General features: G+C 41.0%; 1 protein-coding gene across 1 annotated transcript in view; it reads right to left on the bottom strand.

Annotated features, from left to right (window-relative positions):
• Positions 1-371: 371 nt before the first annotated feature.
• Positions 372-22,120, bottom strand: part of MAOB (monoamine oxidase B) — a 54,713-nt gene continuing 32,964 nt past the window's right edge. The window contains exons 4-16 of the mRNA XM_068418779.1: positions 21,657-21,761; positions 20,800-20,891; positions 17,786-17,927; positions 16,326-16,475; positions 15,527-15,686; positions 14,018-14,114; positions 13,181-13,234; positions 8,008-8,065; positions 6,994-7,091; positions 5,788-5,899; positions 4,073-4,135; positions 3,495-3,655; positions 372-569 (exon numbers count right to left, since the gene is read on the bottom strand). Of these exons, the coding sequence (XP_068274880.1) occupies positions 3,500-3,655; positions 4,073-4,135; positions 5,788-5,899; positions 6,994-7,091; positions 8,008-8,065; positions 13,181-13,234; positions 14,018-14,114; positions 15,527-15,686; positions 16,326-16,475; positions 17,786-17,927; positions 20,800-20,891; positions 21,657-21,761 (1,287 nt within the window). The 3' untranslated portion in view covers positions 372-569; positions 3,495-3,499. The remainder of the gene's footprint in view (positions 570-3,494; positions 3,656-4,072; positions 4,136-5,787; positions 5,900-6,993; positions 7,092-8,007; positions 8,066-13,180; positions 13,235-14,017; positions 14,115-15,526; positions 15,687-16,325; positions 16,476-17,785; positions 17,928-20,799; positions 20,892-21,656; positions 21,762-22,120) is intronic.

The following is a 22,120-nucleotide window of genomic DNA, read 5'->3' as shown; positions in this document are numbered from 1 at the left end:
GACAAGGGGCTGCCTCAGATTGCTCACTTCCTTGTTATTGTTGAGTAGTTTATACAATTAGCTTTCAAGTACTTCGGTTAACACAGATTTTCATTCCAAGACCCGACATCCTTTGCAACATACAGTTGCTATCAGAACAGTGTACAAGCAAGTAAACCACTTTTTTTTGCAAACTCGTAAGAGCTTTACAAAATATGCATAACACAAATCAGTTCATAAGAGACAAATACAGTTATTTCAATAGTTGTTCCTATAATACATTTTATGAAGCTGGTAAACTGCTGGGACTTTCATGATAGCAGATTTCTCATCAAACATGTTAATAAATTGAGAATATATCATGACTGGTTACCAAAAATGTAAGCCAGTGCTAACAGTTCCCTTTATCCATGGGGAAGCAACTTGATTCTCTACGTACATTTGTCAATTTTCTCATCACACTGGCATCCACTTACACAAGGTGCCACATATTCCTTTTATATGGAAGATGTCGAGAAAACAGCAGCAAATCCTTCTTTTTAGTCCCATAGTGGTGACAAGCTCCACAGCTTAATCGTAGCAAGACACAGCTGTAAAGACAAAGAGAGCATTTGTAATGCTTCAGCAGTCTGGAAGGAAAAAGACACAGACTTTCGAGTGCTAATACAGATGTTGCAATTCAGACCCTCCCCCAGCTCCATCAGATTTGGCTAGAAATCTCAGGGGAACCAAATTTAATTTGCAATTTCAAGTCACACTTAGTTGTGGCAGAATAACATGAAAAATGCTTTGTGGTTTTTTTTTCCATTTTTGTTTGACTTTGAAACTAAGAAGAAGGAAAGTTTATAACTATATACATTTTTTTTTTTTAAATTGGCCAATCTCATGAAAAGCTTTGGTTATGATTCAGTTCATTTCTAACTATACCTAACTTCTGTTTTCCCTTGGATTTTCTGCCCCTGTGGCACACAACATTTTCTTGTTAGACTGGGAAAAACTTCTGCCAGATTCAGGAGCAAAGAGGAGAGAGATACATTTTGGATGTGAATAAAACCAATTTAACTTCATTAGTCTCATGGATCTGCTCCCCTTTAGAGACCTGTAGAGTATTTCTAGGGCAGAAGCAGGACTTGAATTCCAAACAGTTTTCACACAGAAATCATCTGCAAATGCAGCAGTTATTCATATGTTAAGTATATATTCACTGGCTAGCACTTACAGATATTGGGCCAAGACTTTAAGAATGTCTTCCCAAATTTAGGTTCCTATGTTTATTTCTGGCCTGAGAACAGTCCGATTTGCAAAAGCTCTGAACTTACACAGTTCCCATTCAGCTTTCGGTTCCTAATTCATTTAGTAAATATATCTCACAGAGAGAAAGCCACGTAGAAGCACTCTGTGGTAGGCAAATGTCCCAGCCAATTAGTACTCTATGTGATACAATGAGAAAGGCCATATGTGCACTGCTGCACTGTTCTTCTGACTTAAAGATCTTTATGTCTGAAAAGTTCCCCTATGCATTTTAAAAGGCTGTTATGAGGATATTCATTTGTGATAAAATCCAAGCCGCTGCTACAAGATTTTTAACTGGCACATCAAGTTAAAAAGAATGAAACCTCAGGGCCAGAAACTGATGCCCTGCTCACAAATATTACAGCTTTATAAGTAGTTCAGTTGATTTCCATGGGACTATTTGGAGAATGAAGTACTACTCTGTACAAGCAAGATCAGATGCTAGCCCAAAAAGTCTGCCTGAGACTGGTGATACAGTTCTTCTACTGTCTGCTCACACCAGTTGCTGAATATATTCTTACTATACTTCCCTCCATGGCTTTTTACTGCAATGTCATTTTTTACATATAAATCAACACCAGTTGAAGGGAGAAGTGCACCAAATAGGCTCAGAAAAATTCCAGACATACAACTATTCTCAAACTTCATGTGTACCAAATCCTGTTCTCAGTTATACCTGTGACTTCCTCTTTTGTGCCGGGCAGATGTAAAACAGCAGAAATACCTAGAACAAGGTACCGTGATGTTGACAGGTAGTCACCTAAGGTTTTGGTGGTTGGGTTATTTTGTTTCACTTTTATCTTTTTTTTTTTTTTTTTTTACATTGTCTGAAAGGTACAAAGCTAGGTAGAGCAGAAGCACTTGCATGTGACGATCCTACCCACAGTTCTCTTTGATCTCTCTATCATTTAGGTCATTGATTAGTTACCAGAAATGCACAGTCAGTACAATGCAGCACAGCAGGCAGAAGTGGAAGTGCTAATCACATCAATATGGTTGGCTGGAGAGACTGAAGCTCTGAATCAGTTAAGCTGTGTTCAGCATGAAGCAAGCATTGCGGGGCAGATAAACTTTGGGGTTTTTTTATGCTAACACTACATTTTCAAGCCCATTGTACCCTACCAGGCAAGAGACAGCCTCAAGGTGTTCAAAGTATAAACTTCAGTAGATGAAAGAAAGGAAGGAGATAAGAAAATGATGTAAAAGAGTTTTTATGGACAGCTTTAAAACTGCCTGGGGTAAGCAGAGGTTAATTTGTTCTGGTGCCATCTTGCAGCAACTTAGGGAGCTAAAAGAGGACCGTGGAGGCAAAGAGATGCCACACAGGGTGAAAAAGGCTGGAAAGGCTGTGCCTGTACCATCACATTAGCACAAGGTTCCCTGTTTATAGTCAGGTCCACCAGCGTGATCAGCCATACTGCTGCACACAACAGCTATAGTCTGGAGCCTGCCAGTTTTCTGGGCAGAGATCTGATCCCGCACAGGGAGGGACTTGACTTAGACGAGCTCTGCTGTTCCAAGCAGTGTGAACACAGCTGGGGAGCCTGAAATTCAACTACAAAGGCAGTAAAAACTGTTCTTTAACTCACTGTAGGGCAAATATGCCACTGGAAATGCTAACAACCTATGGCCACACTTGCATAGTTCGGATGGATAAACTGAGCCTGACTTGGCCCTTAGGTGCTGCCTGGGCTCTGCACACCTGGGTGAAAAATAAAAACACTAAGAAGATTCTCACCAGCAATTTGTATGAAGTGGTTAATTATTCTTTAAGCTATGGATTTATTTTCCCAGTCTACCACACAGAAAGGCAGAAAATCTTTGTTTATGACTAGAGATGGAAGCACCTGTGAAGACTAGGAGTTCAGGGTCTGGTTCAGGTACAAGTATAAAAACAACAAGAAATCTCATCAGAACAGGCTTTATAGAGGTATTTTGTCACTTCTGCTCTGAGATCTGGATAAAAACCTCAAGGTGATAATGCTTGGCAGGGTACCCTAGAAATTCAACAACAAAAAAAGTTACTGCTAGAAGTAGGCCTGGATTCAAGGGGTTCTTTTTCAATATGGATCCCCTTCCTTTATCCCTCCCCTTCTAGCTTCTTCTCTCTACTGTTTTCTCCTCTTCTCCAGTCCTGATCTGATTTTGGAGGCAGGGAAATAAATGCCAAAAAAATCATCTGGAAAAAAAAAAAGCTCAAGTGTGAGGCTTGGTGTTGGCACCTTTTTCAGTTTCGAACCAGAAGTCCCTTTTTGTAGGCAAATAATCCTGCCACAGCCACAGAAGTGAAGAAGGTGGAAAATCCAGTCAGCTTTAGCAGTCCCGGCACAGATGGCAAGTTCCTCTCCCAGAAGGTTGTAGTGATGGGCAAAGCTGGAACATCCTGTGGGGAGAGCATCCGTTACCAACATAACATCTCTACTGTGAGAGGCAGGATGTAAATCAAGAGATTCTTGCAGCAGAAGTGGAACTGGGTTGAAGCAGTTCACTTTGTGAAGAAGTACAGTATATCAAAATTTTCTGCTCAGTTAAAGGGAAGAGGAAGAGACACATGGAAAGGATTCATAGACCAGTTAAAAAGTGCAGCTCTTTCCAGTCCTGTGTTACAGAGTTGTCAGATGGGTGCCTTTTATGAATTTCTATCATATTCTTGTTTAGGGAATGGCAGTTTTGGTGAGTAAGGAAAAGTTTATTGTGGCTTTGTTTTAGTGAACTTAAATAAAAACCGCCAACAAAATTTTATCTCATCAGCAAAACAGCAGAAAAAAAAATAATCCATTTAATCCACAGAAAGACTTACAATTGATTCAGGTTCTGGCTTCCAAATTTCACTGTCTGGGATTTTCCTCATAGCAAACAGTATCTGAAAATAAATAATGTTTTAGAGTAAGTACCACTGAAAGGGAAAAAGGGCTGGCTTCAATATTTGTTTTAAAATGTCATGATGAAGATAACAACTGAGCACATAAATCTCTGTTATTCAAATTCTAAATAAAACTTGACCTTTGTACAACTCATTTCTGGGGAGGCTTATGTTTAGTAAGACACTTATCCTAGTGAAAAGCAGAAACAGTAACAGAAAAAGCTCTCTATGCTTAGTCCATGTGAGATACTAGAACTTGAGTGGTCCTATGGGAACAGGGTAATATCAATATGACTAAGAGTTAAGTATACACTCACGGCAAAGTAAGGTGTGCATAAACTAGCTACTGCATGGGAAACCTATATAGCCAGGAGTAGCTTGGTTTGCAAATCTTATCATGATGTAGGAACAGGAACAGAATCCTGTGAGTGATGACAGACCACCTCTTTCAGCCAGAGTAAAGCAAGACTAAAAAGAAGACCTTCACAATGGAAAAGTAACCATTCAAAGTATCAAAGATACCAGAGATGAGCAGGATAGCAAAGACTATCTGAAATGACAGTCATTAAAGACAAAAAGATTAACTTCTTCTACAGCAAAATAAAATGGAGGTGGTGATACTAAAGTTTTTCCTGTTCCACGCACCTGTAGATTTAACAAGATTTGCCAACTTTTATGACGAGCTTTTATTCTAGACAAGATTCATGGACCTCGTCAACTTTTCAATACAGGAGAGTGAGAAACACCCTTGCACTGGTTTTTAAACATATTCTCCTTTCACAAGTAAAGGAGGAAAGGAAAATATGAGATTTTTTACCAGTCAAGATCACTTGCCAACTTCTCTGCTGAGGCCTGTAGAGGTTCTGCTGTAATGTCCTTTACATTAGAGAGGTCACAAAGCACTACCTCTGGAGGTGTTCAGGAACAGGTTAGGTATAACCTTCACAAATGGGACAGTTTAGGGACAGTTGATCTCTGTCTTTTGGGACAGGGGTATGGACTAGACAAACTCTCCAGATCCCTTCCAGGCCAATTTTTGTTCTATGAGTGTAGTTTTTAGCCACAAGGTTCCCTTCACCTCATAAAACAAAGATGAAATTTCTTTTGCTGCTCCATAAACTGTAACATACCTGAAAATATTTGAAGAATTGGCATTTTCTCAGAAGCAGAACATTTAAGACCTTGTTTAATGACTTCATGTAAGGCTGTCTCGATGGTACATCACTGTGTCAACGGTATTTTTGGAAACAGCTGAGGGAGGGACTGGCTTGATCTGCAGATCTGCAGAACTGAGCTGTTCCTAGTGAGGCTAACAGCCATGATCTCTCAGTACGATGATTAACAAAGTGCCCATTGCGGGGGGAAAAAATGACTAGGTGAGAATTTGGGATTTCTGTTAGAGAAGAAAGGATTTAATTCCTGGAAACAGAGAAGAGTTTGATGAAATAGCCAGAGTCCTTCCTAAGCATTCCAAATCTAAGTGCAAAACCTTCACCCTTTTCGAAGCCTGTCCCCTTTGCAGGGATTTGCATCAAGATTTCAGAACACCTGAAGCCGTCAACACTCAGTCCCCATTTCACCTCCAACCAAAAGATCTTTCATTTTCCACAGGATATTTGACAGTGCCTCCTGTTTTGGGCTTGTGTCTGTACCTCTCTGGCTGCTCTTTCTCCAGCCTGTACAGCCCCCTCCATGTATCCGCTCCACTCTGTGGCTGTCTCTGTGCCAGCAAAATAGATCTTGCCAACGGGCTGCCGAATAATCCTTGAGGGGAACAAGCAGTAAGTGACATCAGCCATATCAGGAAACATAACTGAAATCCTTGGGTTAATATTAGAATAAAGACGTTTTAAATAACAGTGAGCACTTAAAGATAATAACTTTGGGTGAGTTGAGCTGGAGAAGGAGTCTGCATTGCATTTCATTTCTTACAGTAAACACACCAGTGTTCATATTTGCTAAACATTTACACTGCAATTCTTGCAACGTTATTTCTAGTTACAAATCTAGTGCTCACAGGTGTGAAGGACAATTAGCTTGAGATGAGGCTTATTCTATCTCGTGATTTTAGCCAGTGTCATAAATACCAACGCTAGGCATTACTGGCACAGTGTAGCATTCTAAAGTACATCCCCATGCTATCTAAAGTAACAAGTAAAAAAAAAGAAAAAAGATTTTTTTAGCCTATTTTTGCCAGAATTTGCAATAATTATTATTAAAATTATTTTAAAAACTAAGGCCTCCATACGCTCTTCATTACAACTGCTTTATTACTCTAAGTCCTTTTTAAACTATGTCACCACATTAAAAACTATGTATCTGAATCCAATCACCGGTCTGACCAGCAAGCCTTTTTCTTTTTGGTAAATCTTATTTTCATGCAAAAACTTATGTCAGAAAGGACTATATACAATGGCACACTGATTGCTATATTAAGCCTTGACTGCTAAAAGGAAAGGAACACTCCAGAGAAATCACTCATTACTGTCAGTGTTGGCAGGAATAAACTCTCTGCCAGTATTCAGAGAAACAGCTAAAGATGTGCCGGAAATGGTAACACCTATCTTAAATACCCAATGCCAGTTTTGTAAACAGATTGTGAACTCCCTTCCAAGAACATAGTCAGCTGTATTCACCGAATAACAAAAGTGAATAAAAACCCCTAGTGATACTGTACTCATCCATCATAAAGCCCAACTGAGACAAGTGGAAGGTTATAATACCTGTTTAAAATCTTCCCCAGTGATCTTAAAGGTATAAAGTGAACAGTGACAGAGGATTTATGGCCCTTTCTGAGGATATTTCTTAACTTGGTCTTATCTTACTATTCTGAAGCCCACTATAAATAGACACTGTACCTTCCATACTGAGTCATTATGCCTGGTGGGAAGTAGGCTGTGTAGCAGCCCCCTGAATACTGCTCTTCACACCAGTTCTTCTCTTCATAATGCACTGGCTGTAAAACAGAGATCAATTCACTCAAGGAAAGGACAAAGTCCCGAGGAAGTTGATAAAAGAACTGAGGAGACAGCAGAGAAGAGTAGCTTATGATTTGTAGCATGTCAACATCTGACTGCTAGCTATTTTCAAAAAAACTAGCTAATCTAGCCACTGTAGAACATAATCTTCTTAATCTGTCAGTGTAAATTTATGCTTAGAGCATAAATTTATGCTTTGAGCTATGTAAAGCAAAATTAACCTCTGGTGTACACAGGTATAATAGTTGTACTATGTACATTGGATACAAATATATACTGTTAAAAATGCAAAGTATGGCACGTACATGGTTCTACATACAATATCATTGTGTTTAAAATTATGTCATCTCGAGATTGGTGTCTACAACTTTTAATTCGTATAAAATTGCCCTTAAAGGATTAAGGGTGTTGATCACATAAACTGTGAGATCACACAAATCCTATCAGATATTTACCATTACAGGGAAGAGAAGGAAAGGGAAAGGCAAAAAGAAAAATACACACAGCAATGGATCTTAGCAACTAGTAAGAGAGAAGAAACGTTATGCTCAACATAGACTGAGAGGGAAAGGCAAGTCTGTCACATGCAAAAACAGTTGAGATGTATAGTGGTAAGCACTGTGAATGCCACCCATGAAGCTGGACAAGAACATATCTGCCCTTTAACTGTTTCATAAGATCATTTTTATCCTCACTGTCCAACACAACCTAAGACTTGACATAACCTTCCCTCCACCCCTCTACAGAGGGCAGCAAGTGCTCCCACAGCCAGGTACCTTTTCCAAAAGGCTACGCAGCGCTGTGCTGGAGCGCTGCTGCATTCCGGTTTCATTCTGCCCTTCCCCAGCTCAACAAGTCTGACAAGAGATGCCATGGTTTAGATTTTGTGCTTACATGTAAAGCTTCCTCTGATCCCAGAACCTTTGCATAGAGCTCACACAGCCTCGTCTTCCTGCAAGAAAAAAGCAACAGAAGACTTCTGTGTAAGGAAAGATAAAGCAATCCACCTCTAATGTGTCCTAGTCTCAAGAGAACAAGTATTAATATCTGCTTGAACTTGAGGTCCCAGCTTTTTGGGAACTATCCTAATTGCTCGGCCTCTGGATCACTAGAAATAACTCACTCAAACTTCTGTGCTGCATAAGTGTTCGTTTTACCAGCAGTTATGCAAGCTGTTCCCTTAAGATACCTCTAGCAGCCCAAATTCATATATTATCCAAAGGTTCTCTAGGCCGTCAGGAAAAGAAAGTAGTAAGGCATTGCATGTTTTTGTCTTGGCACATAGTCTAACTTATGGTTTGTTCCTACAAAGATGCAGGTATTGATAGCCTGAGGCTCTCAGGAAATCAGTACTGTATTTCTGTATCTAAAAAATTTCCTCCTGTTTTAGTTTGAGTCTATAAATCCATGAATATACTTCATTCTGTAGCAAACCTCAAGTGCAATTAAGTTTGTCCCTACAAGGTTTTGGGTCTTACTCTTTACTGTTAGCCACACTGCACCAATTCTCAAACACAAGAAGATCAAGATGAAATAATAGTTAACAATTATGAAAAACAAACATGCAAACACAACACTGGAAAGACGTTTACTTCTGGAAGCAAACCCTGTGCTCCACAGAAAGCCATGCTGGGCACAGAAATACAGCAGCCCCAGCTCTGTAACTGTATGGGCTACACTTGCAGTTAGATAAGCATAGGAGGAAACCTATCTATACTGCTGTATGAAGCAACCCAGCTATACAGGAGCCCAGCTGTACCCATGAGCAGCTGAAGTCAAAGAATGCTATAGAAAGGGGGTGAGGAGGGAAAAAAAACCAGGAAGACCTGAAGGGCCTTGAAGAAGGTGTCCTCCTGTGCAGGTTGGGGCTTGAGCAGGAAAGTGAAGGCTGCTACAGTTCAGGGAGAGCCGTGGCCCTGGGGTGATTTTGCTGCTGGCAGGCATCAAGCCCAGCAGCAGCAGAGGGTAAGGAAGCAGCCCCTTCCTCGTGCTCCGGGGCAGAGGACAAGGGTCAGCCTGCTCCAGAAGCAGAAACGCATGGCAACGCAGTGACTGGCCAGGAGGGCTCAGAGAGCTGCAGCATCCCTCCGCAGCCAGGGGGTGATGTGAACCAGCAACAGCCATAACAAAAGGGATCATTTCCTTCCTCTCTCTCTCTCTGTCTCAACCTAACTGAGGTGACCACTGTGCCCTGCAGACCACTAGCACCTACCCAGTGTCTGAACAAAATAAAGGCATTTCAACAGCAAGACCCAGCAAAGCCTCTGCTGAGGTCTGCCCACACCTCTCACAAACGCCCACCGGGCTCCTGCTTTCAGGGCAGGTCAGTAACACCACGGGGCTCCACAGTAAAGTGAGTTATCACCTTGGAGCCAATCACAGAATCACAGAATCAATCAGGTTGGAAAAGACCTCTGGGATCATCGAGTCCAACCATTGCCCTGACACCACCCTGTCAACTAGACCATGGCACTAAGTGCCATGTCCAGTCTTTTCTTAAACACATCCAGAGATGGTGACTCCACCACCTCCCTGGGCAGCCCGTTCCAATGTCTAACGATCCTTTCTGAGAAGAAATGCCTCCTAATGTCCAACCTGAACCTCCCCTGGCGAAGCTTGAGGCTATATCCTCTTGTCCTATCGCTAGTTGCCTGGGAGAAGAGGCCGACTCCCACTCTGCTACAACCTCCCTTCAGGTAGTTCTGCTTCTGCTCCTCCCAGCACCACGACAGGGATGGGAAGGACCCCTCTAGATCTGCCTGGGCCCTGCCCTTTTTCCACACGTGACTTGAAGACCCTTCAGGGAGCCTGGCAATGGCATACCAGTGGCTGGTAAGGATTCTCATGTATGACCAACTGCAGGGCTCCAAGAAGGTGCAAGTTCACCGCTGTTTGCTAACTACATTGCAAATATAGATAGAGTGAGTTTAAGATAGTAGTGCAAAAGAAAATATTAAGCTTCAGGTCAAGGGCATCTACAGACTCTTAAGAAATTTTGACCTTGGAAGGAATTATTGATCAATAATAAGGTATTATTTGACAGAAAAAAAAACACAGAAAAGCAGTTTCTAAAGGACTGAATCGTACCAACAGTAATCTGTCACTGAGGACATTCCCCCTAATAACAGCAATCCTTGCAGATGCACTGGTGTCTCTGCAACATCTGCACTTTTTGTCCTAGAACAGTTTAAATAAATACTTCTTTGTGGATCTATGGCTAATGCTAGCATGGAACATATGGAATATGAGTGAGTAAAATCTTTATTTCTTGGCTTTGGACTCAGTTGTGAAATTGCCACCAGCAATAAATTAAGAAGAATGTCATGCCTGGATTTACTTAGGTAGGGTCCTGTTGAGAGTTACACTGCATTCGGTGTGGAAGAAGCGCACATGCAGACACATTCAGCTCTTCTCCCTGGTCTCTTATTTCAAGGCAGTGTGTGATGCCATCAACTTCGTTGCACAGCTGTGACAGGTAGGGCACAATCTAACCACTGTAATTACTCATTGGCACCTGGCCTGGGACAACCAGCTGGAAGGCAGCAGTGAGTTTTACTCCCTTCAGTCTGGCCTAGGCTGTAAAACAGTTTCCATCTCCTCCCACAACCGCTGTTCCCAGCCATGATTTAGGATAGCTGCCACGGACTCTACATCCTTCTCTTCATATCTGTCCTGGTTTCGGCTGGAATAGAGTTAATTTTCTTCCTAGCAGCTGGTATAGTGCTGTGCTTTGGATTTAGCATGAGAACAATGTTGATAACGCACTGATGTTTTAGTTGTTGCTAAGCACCATGTCAAGGACTTTTCAGCTTCTCATGCCTGCCAGCAAGAAGCTGGGAGGGGGCACAGCCAGAACAACTGACCCAAACTGGCCAAAGGGATATTACATACCACATGACATCATGCTCAGTATATAAACTGGGGGGAGTTGGCCCGATGGTGCCACAACTCAGGAACTAGGTGGGCATCCGTCAGCAGGTGGTGAGCAATTGTGCTGTGCATCGCTTGTTTTGTATATTCTTTTATTGTTGTTACTAGTATTATTATTCTTACTCTCTTCCTTTTCCGTCCTATTAAACTGTTTTTATCTCAACCCATGAGTTTCACTTTTTTTTCCTTCTCAATTCTCTCCCCCATCCCACCGGGGTGGGGAGTGAGCGAACGGCTCTGTGGTTGTTTTAGCTACCTGCCAGGTTAAACCACAACAATATCCAAGGATTACTGAAAACCTTACCCTGGCATCAACATGATAAAGGGAAAGACCAGCTTGTATTGATAAGTGAGCACAGCATCTCAGAGAGATGCAACCTCTGTAGGCTGCCACAAGAAGCCTGTCCTCAGAAGAGATCCCTCCCTGCAAACACCATAGCTGCCATCTAAACAACACAAACTGGTTGCACCCTGAGTGTACACTGGGAGAAGGTCTGGGTTTGTGCTCTGCCTTCTCCTGGACCTCGGTTTTCACTGGAAGAAGACTTCTGCTGATGTGCTGGAGAGGAGCTGCAATGCAGCCTACCAGGTTCCTGCCTTGGCTGACTATGACCAGGACTTTAGGAGCCAGAGGCACACCCGCCCCCTGCACCAGGGTACCTCTACTGGGTGCCAATGCAAGCATATTTCATGACCATACTTTACCAAAGCAAAGTCCTTCCTAGTCTAAGGTTTATTCCTCAAAAGACAAGAGTTCAAAATCTTTTTGTTTAAAACTTGGCCATAGGCAGCAGCAGAGTCAGATAATTGTGCTAATGCTTTTAACGCCCGGGGAAAGCAACCTTTCCTTCACAGTGCCTTGCAAACAGCCAGGACAGCCCTTCATTTCTCAGAAAGAGAAGCTGTTCTCAAATACTGCAAATGCTCAGTTGTATCTAGTGTATTGACACACAGCATAAGATACCATTTGGTGTTTATGATGGCTTAAAATGCTGGGGACACTGGATTTCAGAATACCTACACTATTTTGATCATCAGTCACCTGCTGGGGGTCTATCTCAAAACCTGAGAGCTGAGGAAAAGGCTGCCTTGCCCATTCCTGCCAAAATTAAAAGTGCTCTGTGGTACCAGACTCTCATTCAAAAAGATTGGGACATTAACAGCCCCATTTAGACCCATTATCCACAGACTGCTAGACTACCTGCAAAGCTAATCCGAGATGACTACATCTTCTCTAGTTAGACTAGCTATTACTGTAAAAATGTTTACTTGGACACAGTATTCCTTGTGGCATGCTTTAAAAACAAATGTATTTTCTCCATGTCAAATTAAGGCTCTCCTCATATCCACAGTCTCTACTTGTAGCTTTAATTTGATCAGATACTGTGAATCAGTGTGATGGAAAAAACTCATTACTTTGCAAATTCTATTTTAGTAATAAACAAAAGAGCACTATTATATGCAGAGATTTGTTTCAACAAGACAGTAAAAAAGACCTTCACCTGTGCCTGAAGGGCATTTTTTTCCAATAACTGAGGGTGGAGGGCTGGAGGCAGCTTTTTGACCCCTTCATGATGCAGGGGTCTCATTCATGGCAGCTGCAGTAGCCCCAAGGTCACACTAAGTTACAGGCACTGAAAGGACCCTCCAGGGTGATTAGAAAAAAAAAAAAAAAAAAGCACAGGGACCAAACCTGTCCCTTCTGACAAGCTTTCAAATTGCTCAGTGCACTTGTAAGAAGCCAGAAGGGTAGCAGTGGGGAGGGATGAGGCTGGCCCTGGATGCTTTCCAGTGAGGGCAGCAGAATATCTACACTACTTTCAGAGTCCATAGCTTAGAGCAGTTTTTTTGCAAAAGTCACATAAGCAGAGCAGCCCTGCTGGAAAATGAGAACCAGGACCTGAGCGCGTACAAAGGGCAGGGGCTAGCTACCACATCTGCTGCCTGTTTGTGGGAATTCTGTGGGGTCTTCATCCAAAAACAAGTAAGAGATCTTCTTCCTTAAAGTGACGTGTCCTCCTACTGTTGCAAAGTTACAGACAACTTCCTTCAAATCGGAGCATTTTTTTCCTGCTCTGGTCATTTATAACAAAAGTTTGACACAGATTCCACGCAGATGTCCAGTGTTTGTATCTACCTCTCTTCTTTTGTGAGACCTGTCAGTCTTCTACACTTCCGAGCAAGAATGAAGCTGTAAAAAAAGAGGAAGACCACAAACAATTTACTTCCATTATGTTACTACATTTCCTGCATTATTTAAAATGCCAATACCTTATGATGAGATGTTTGTGATTCATAGTATTAGCTTTTGGGTCTCTATCCAAAATATCAATTTCACGTCTCTGCATTATGTTATATGCTATGTCTGCTGCTTGCAGAACTCACTGTGGAAGGAATCACTCTGAGATTCAGGTTAGAATATTTGTATGAGCTGTTTCCCAATGACCTTAATTTTATACAGCAGTGTGTGCAGGCATGTAACACCAAGAGGTGAAGCCTAGGATTGAACTGGAAAGTATCATTAAATAAACTTTCTAAGACTGATAATACTCTCTGGCTGTTTAAAAAAACAGAACAAAACAAAATGTAATTCTAGAAAACAAATTTTCATTTAAAGAACAGGAAGATTTGGGGGAGGCAAAATATTGGGAAAAACTTTACATTTTTGCAATCACTTCCTTTTCTCCTCTCCTTCCTTTCCTCTTCTCAATTTTGTATTTTGCCACAGAAAAAGGCAAAAGATGTCAGTGAGAAAAAGAGAAGAAAAATAGAATTTTATTTTTTTAAAATAGCAATTAAACAGTAGAGAGAATTTTTTTGAAATAAAAGTTCATAGAACATTCACCACACAATGAGAAACTCAGCCCTCTAACTATTTAAAAGTATTTCCCTTCAGAAGTAGATTTTCTGTTTCAACTGTTGTCTCTAAGGCAAAATAAAAAGGTATTAACTAGAAACCGTCTTTGTCTCTTACCCTATTATGGCAGGAAAGCTGCCATCAGGCTTAGTATCATCAAGTGTTAAACCAATTGCAGCATCCTCATCTTCAATGATCATAGTACCACAATACCCTAGTAAACACAAAGTGGAGAAGTTAGGACCCATGTATCCAAATGCAGGAATAAGCTTCCAAAAAGTTGTGAAATAGTCAGAACTTGACTGGAAAAAGCCCTAAACAACCTGATCTAAATTCACCCTGCTTTGAGCAAGGCATTGGACTAGATGACATCCAGAAGTCCCTCCCAATCTCTATCATTCTCTGATTCTAATGTAGGGAGATATAAAAACAAAGGAAAGAAGAACAAAAAAAATCAAGTAAAGTGATCCCCATCAATTGACACAGATTAGCGCACAGCTCCCGTGCAGTGTAGTGTTCCTTTGGCTCAGAGAAGTGCTAGATCATCTCTAGAAAAGAAAATTCAGATCTGAGATGTGCTGACAATTAACAATCCTTTTCAAGTATCTTTAAAACAGAAAGTCAATAAAAGAATCTCCTATTGTTGAATTCATGACAGAAAAATAAATTATTCTGCAACCTGGTTAGCAAGGTAATTATTAATTGCACAGAAACAGATTGCTCTCAGACACTGAAGATGTTCAAGTGCCTCCAGCACAATTGTTTCTGTATATGACATTTATGTCAGACATAGGAGATATTTGTACATTGTTTTGAAAACACAATTGTTCTTAAAAGAAGAGTTTGAAGAAAATAAATTGTTCTTAAAAGAACAACAACAGTGGTAGCAAAGCACAGTATGCAAACTATGGGTTCTACTAGGAAATGGGAGTCACCTCTTGCCAATCCATCCCAAACCTAATAGCCAGAATATGCCAGGATCCAGAACTCCTAAAATCATTCACAGAGATGAAGGGTGGATGACATTTGTAGACAAACACAGATGAGGACTCTTTATAACTAGTGAAGAGAAATGGGTGCTATTACATTGCACGTTGCCTTAGATTCAGTAAGTTCTAAAAGAGATGTGAGGAATCATGATGGAAGTATTCGGCCTGTAAAGGGAGTGCAGGATGCCTAGCCCAGCTGGGGATGTCTATGTGAAGACACCTTAAATTAATCGTGCCCAGTGCATCCAGAAGGCAGAGTTTTCACAGGCTGAGCACTGAGGGATAAAACCTCTCTCTATCACGTATCACTTGTACCTTTAGATTACCGTACAAGTGGGAGAGACTCATCTCATACCCAGGTGCCACTGAAGGAAAAGGAGAGGACAACAACCAAGGCAATAAGCAACAGACGTGATTTCTCCCTTCACACCTACCTCCTCCTTTCTATTCTCCCATCCACCCTCTCTTCCCAACTGATCTCTCAAGTTTCTCAAAGAGAGAAAGGCAAAAATGGCATAGAAGTGTACAAAGTCTCCTTCTAAGGTCCAGTATCCTCTAAACACAAAGTCTACCCCATTACCATGTATCCTCTTCCCTCTTTCTGTCACTACTATTCCCTTCAATTAAAATGTAATACCCTTCTTTCTCCAGAAAGTTTCCTTATAGTAGACAATGCACTTGATGACAGAGCCCATGGGGATTCGGTTGATGAGCTGGTTTCTCATTGGCGGCAAAGGTGGACTGAAATGAATCTTCAAACCAAGAGCTGGGGGAATGGCACTGATCACATATTTGCCCTGGAAAAGAAATTATACATAAGCCAAATACATTCTCCACTACTTCTTCCTAAGTATATTGCTCTAATGATCTTGGCAGACATCTGGGGAGGCTGCAGGGTGTATCTTCTGAAGCAATTTTGGCATTTAGCATAAGAATTGCAAAACTGAACACTCACAAAATCCTGGTTGTTAAACAACAAACAAGCATTATATAATAACAGCCATCTGTTCCAATGATGGGCAGCCACTCTTTCCCTAGTGCTCGAAAAAAAGGCAGTGGAAAGATTTTCTGTGTTACAAGAGTCCATTGGTCTCCCATCTGGACTCCTCTGTTACAACTTGGAAGCAAAGCCTAAAATGTTTTTCACAGAAAGTTTATTACTAAGCAACATTTTTGTGTTCGCCTTACAACTATCCTTTAATTCGGAAGGCAACTGAACACTAGAAGAGATGCTAGTGAAGGAAGAGTTCGAATATACACTTTGCTTTTCAGGCATCACTTTAAAGCTTTATCATTGGGGACAATGAGAAAGTGTGATTTTCTGTCATAGTCACTCTAATCTCTGCTGCATTTTTGTACAGGGTTTTGGAGAAGTTAAAAAGGTTTTCTAGACATTCCAGCACAAACAGTTGCTTCAATGTTAGAAGTTTCATTACCTCATATAATTCATGATCTAAGGTTTCCACTACGACACTTTCACCCGACTGGTCGATGCGTATGACTGGTTTCCTCAGCTTCACCCGGCCTCCCAGGCGCTCCATTATTTTCTCACTGATCTGGCCAGAGCCCCCGACAAACTTCCTCTCCTGAAACACAGAAGACGACAACTTGGCAAAGCAGAATCAGCAGTGATGCATGTGAAGCACATATCATGACAAACATTTTGCTTGGCATTCAAAACAAATTCCATTCTTCTTTTGTTGCCAAATCTTTTTACGAAAGTTCAGCAGTCTCACTTAGAAAATGTATTCACATTCCTTTCTCTTTCAGTGAACTCCTCAAACACTTCTCGTATTTGACCACGGGCCAAAACCAGAAGTATCAGTAACTTCATGAGAAAATCCCTTCTCCTGTGGTCGCCAAATGGATTCCACAGACCTGTGTGTATCAGCAAGACTTCTGAAAAGCGCTTAAACTTTTAAACCTTTCTCTGAGTTCACTCTTACCCCTTCAGAGGTCTGTGTGTCAGCAGTAGGAACCCTGATCCTTATAGTAAATAACAAGGTATAAAGAAGTGACATAGCTCACATCAAAAATATATCCTGCAGTACATAATCTAACCTAACTTAAACTCAAATCACCTCTAACAGAACACAGAATTCAAATAATATTTTATGCGATGTATATACAGTTAAATTATCTACAATTATTGCTTATCTGTGCATATTTACGCATTTTAACATGTTTTAATGTATTCTTTGTATTTTTAGTTATTTATTTATGATTAAATAACTTGCATTTCTAAAATATAATTATTTCTAATATAATCAGCAAAATTTGCATTTCTCAAGTGTAAGACCATTAACTTTACTACCTTGAAATGCAGAAGCAGCACTAATATATCAGATTTCAAACATTTCAGAGCAATACCATATTTAAGCAGGGGTGTTCATTTTCTTCAGACTGATTTTAAAATCTTAAGGGTTTTAATCCTGGGAGCTAGTGTCCTTAGGAATCCAGTTTGGGCTACATTTTCAGTATTAATTTGGAGCACTCTACGCACTCATGCAGCTAGCATTGCCATCCCCATTAAGTGCTTCTGAAGTGGTAAGGCTTGCTTCAGCCTCATGACAGAAATAAGCATAAGTAATACTTTTTCTTTTTAAAATGGAAAAGCAAAGTACGTGTTCTAACCAGAGCCCAAAAGGAAGCCAGAGTCAGGAACTCCTACAAATCTACTGATCCCTGGGTCAATGCCTTCAGCACAGGAATAGCCTTCAACATTAGTTTTTCAAGATGCAGATTAATGTGTAAATGAATAGAACTAGTTATCAATATGCTACTGGCTCAAAATCATGGATGTCTCCATTGGCCCTCTGAACTAAAATAAACAAGCAAAAGAATGAAGTTAAAACAGGGCCTGTCACGAGGCACAGGTGGTGACAGCTGACAGTACCTGCCCTCCATTGGTTGTTGAGAATATCCTCGTTGTCCCTCCACACTGCTTCACGTACCACAAAAACCAAAGGGCAGAGACCTCATGGGGTTCAGAAGTGACATCCACATTCACAAACAGAGTTGCAAAACTCTTGGCAGCACTGCAGCAAAGACAAGAAAGTGAATTAATTTAAGAAGTGAACAAGGGTGACAATCTTGTTCTTCAGTAGGGAAGAGACTGTCTTTGGCAACCTCTTCTTTCACTGAGGGCAAAGGATTCCTTAATTTCAGTTGAAATAGGAAACAATATCAATTTCTTTTAGGCAACATTTTTCAAGTAACCCTGCAAAAAATGTTAATCAAGCACTGCTACATTCCAGCAAAATTAGGGCTCCAGGAGGCACAAGAGCCAATGAAAGCTTATGTCACTTCATGCTACAAATACAAAGTTAGCTTGTCACCCTAGACTCAGGATTAGGGGAAGCAAGCCCTCCTGTCTTCACTGGACTCCAAAACCACCATGTCCTCCCATGGTTCCTGGGTTACATCCAAGATCTGCAGCTCTGTTTGCACCTGCTGAATGCCTGTCCCTCAAGCACACAGCGTAGAGATTATTCAACACCTGTCATAAAAAAGTTAGGGATCTCGTCTAAGCTAATTATCTAAGGTCTTTGGATTAGTCAGCATCCCCTCACTGCCCGCTCCTCTGCTGTGCTCAGGGAGGGTGCTGCAGCTGGAACACAAGGGAAGAAATATAAGTAGGAAGCCATAAATGAAGAGACAGCATATACACACTCATGCAAAGGTCTGGCAAGAAAGGGGAAAGGATACTTTTGGTTGCTCAACCTAGTATTTTAAACAGTGGTCTGGTAGCCAGTGGTGATGAACACAGAAGTGGAAAAGTGGCCTGTGTCTGAAAAAGGATCACGGCTTTCAGTCCTCCAGTTGGTGCTTTCATAACAGCTATACCAACAATTACTGTATAAACCTGTACAAGATTTTGGGGTGCACTAAGACAGAGTTAATTAAGGCTCGGGGAAACATTCCTCCTGTTAGAAGTGAATACTTCCTCTGCCCTCACTCTGAGAAGGAGTTTAAAGGGACATGGACAGGACCAGGAGATGGTCAGCTTAACTGTGTTGTGATTGACAGGGACTGAGATTCTCTAAGTATTTCATATGCCAGGCAACAGGCAATCAATAACTTCCAAAACCAGTACAGAATCCACTTTTAGTTGCTGTTTTCTTTTTTCAGTCTTCGAACTTTGCGGGGAGGGCGGTGGGGGGAAGTGAAAAGTGCAACTCAAACATACTATTTCAAACAGCTGTAGATCTACATAGAAAAAAAGGCATCTTCCGTCCCTTCTAAAAATGCATAGTCCTGCTGAAGTAAAAAGCTGATCCATTTTCTGAAATACAGGTGCAGTCTGGCTTCATCCTTGACAGACAAAAATAATATAGAAAATATTTATCAATTTTTGTCTGTATAAACACATACTGTAAGATATGATCAACTCTGAAAGATATTTTGCCTAACAGGAGAATTAATATATGTATTTATTAATATTTCATAAGCAGAAGCTATTAGATGGTGGTTAAATTCTCCTAGTTTCTGCCACCTTCTCCCATTGCTTTTCAGCATTTCAGTTCCCCAGTTTCTCCTGGTATTTTACCTAGAAACAGCAGTATGATTTCAACAAGAGCACTCAGGATATTTCCAGCACACAACTCTAGCCACAAGCAAGTCTGTACAGTCTGTCAGATGAGAGGAAATATTAGAAGATTACCCTTCTGGACCACTACCTTCCAGGGTGGGAAGTCTCCACAGCACGTTACCTAAATCTTGAACAAACTGGGCAAATCAAGCTGAGATGCACATATAAAATTTGAAAAGCATCTTGGAATTAAGGGAGGCTGACAGTTATGCCAATATTGAGGTAAAATGTCAAGTCTTATTCCATCAGAGTTTGAAAAAATATGACTGTAGTCACGTGAGCTATTGGATATTGAATGACTACTGGTGCGTGGTCTTGTATAGTTCCTTACCAAATCAGAGGTTCAGATGACCAGCAGAACTGCCAGCATACGTTTCTATTTGGTTTTAATGAATATGGACAGTGATAGAAATGAGAAAAGCTTTCTACATGCCTTTGTGCAACTGTAACTCTTGTTAAAGCAAAACAACCAGAAGATTAAAAGCTTTTGGACAAGACTCCATTAACAATGATCGTGTTCTTCTCTAGAGGCTGGCTGAAGCTGTAAAAATGCCCCTGTCGACGACAGTGTCAGCTTGAGTGGGTGCTAGCAGGTGTCTGCACCAAGCTCATGCAGGCTCGCTGCAGCCTCTTGTTGGGTGCTCAGCCATTCTGAAGAGGTTGCTGTAGAAATCAATATCTGTTTTACAGTGAGGCAGAACTAATGTCTTTTTTTCTTCAGTGTGAAAAAAACAATCAAACTGTTGTTGAATGGTAAGTAAAGAAAAATTGCTTTGATGTATACATAAAAACAGGAAGCATTTCCGTTTCCCTGAGTGGTATATAGTGCAGCAGTTAAACAACAGAATGACGGATGTTAAAGTGATTTAGTGCTATTTCGAGACAAATGTTATTTTTATAGCACTTTGGTAAAATCAGCTGGTCCAGCACAGAATAAATGTATGTTGTTCCATCAAAAGTTTGATTCAAAAAACCTGCTGTAGCCATAGCATTTTTCTCTTAGAAGTTAAACACGCACTAAAGAGAGGGAAAGTGCATATAACAGATGAAGGTACTACCTATGTCTTCACAAGTAACCCTCTCCAAATAAATTTTCCTTTTATCTTTATTTTAGTCTAAAAAGTCATGGAAATATAACAGAATCTACTGTGTGTGCTGACAGGTGTTGTGGTCCATTATTACAAGATTTTCTCACCCCATTTCTTTAAGAGGGCTGTATTCTAGTGGTAGTTATATCTATTTGCAAAGCAGTAACACCTCTTGGAGCTCTAAGGTATACAAATATAAGCTATTATATTTCATATTACAGAGTTTCTTACCTTGTCCAGCAAATTTTATCTATTAAATCTTGCATAGTCATTTTGTCCCATTCTTCTGCATGTGGAGCCTTCCATGGGGCTTCACTGGGAATCTAAGGAACCATGAAAGAGCATTCATCAGCAAATGAATGGGTGGCGTAAGAAAGAGACAACAAACACGAACAACCACAAACAATCTCATCTTTACATAGTAATTCAGCCTGCAAATTCCTGGCAGGTAATACAGTGAGCTTAACAGAGGATACTTTTAGTTTTTTGTTGTTTGGTTGGTTTATGATGGGTTTTTTAGATTTAAGAATAGAGAATAATTTTAGAATTAAAAACTTTGCCTAAAAAGGCGAAGTACAGTGCTGGGGAATGTCTCTTGAGTTATTCCGTATCTCTCCCATTCATCTATGCAAGTAACAGCAACCTCTTCTCAAAAATCCTGTAGCTCAGTCAATGGAAAACACAGTACTGGTAACAAACTGAAATGATTGAGTTGAATTTGACAGTGGAGAAGGGCATACGTTTGAGGTCTACAAGCCTCTTAAAATATTACTTACCCAATTGTCAGGCAAAGTGCTAAAAATCACATGCATAAACCCTAATGTTCATATATCCAGAAAAAAGAAGGTATGACTGGAGACAGCCTCAGCAGCACGGCCTTCAGAAAAGCTTGCCAGGATGCCACTTATAACATGTGCTCTGACCATCAGTGCATACCAAAACACATGGCACAATGCTGCTCTTGCCAGCACCAGGTTTGTTCAAGCTAGAGCAGCTTGGTCTATCTGCATCCTAGTCCCGTCTTCACTCTGCCCTTCACGGAGACAAAGCTGAGCTGGGACAGTCAGCTGCAATTCCTCATACCATACCTCCTTTCCCATTTCATCCATGGTCCTCCATAGGTTGTTGTAGTCCAGGTAGGCCAATGGATTCCACATAGGAGGGAATGGACCTTTAAAGGGGTAAGACTTACCCTACAAGATGAAAAAGAAACAAAAACATCATAAAAACTAAATACAACCATAATCATAGCTTCTATGTGCAGGAAGCTACACCAAATGGTTAAGTGTTCACTGGAAGAAAGCACAAAATTAACCAATACACATAAGAGCTTCTGACAGATCATGTCTGTGCGTGCATGCAGAACAAGAAGCAATGGGCACAAAATGAAACACGGGAACACACTTCCACACCAAGTAAGGAAACACTTTTTCACTGTGAGGGTGACCGAGCCCTGGCACAGGTTGCCCAGAGAGGCTGTGGAGCCTCCATCCTTGGAGATATTCAAAAGCCACTTGGAGATGGTCCTGGGCAACCGGCTCTAGGTGGCCCT

This window comes from Nyctibius grandis, chromosome 2 (genome assembly GCF_013368605.1).
Source record: "Nyctibius grandis isolate bNycGra1 chromosome 2, bNycGra1.pri, whole genome shotgun sequence".
NCBI classification, from domain to species: Eukaryota; Metazoa; Chordata; class Aves; order Nyctibiiformes; family Nyctibiidae; genus Nyctibius; species Nyctibius grandis.
This window is presented reverse-complemented; position numbering and strand designations above follow the sequence as displayed.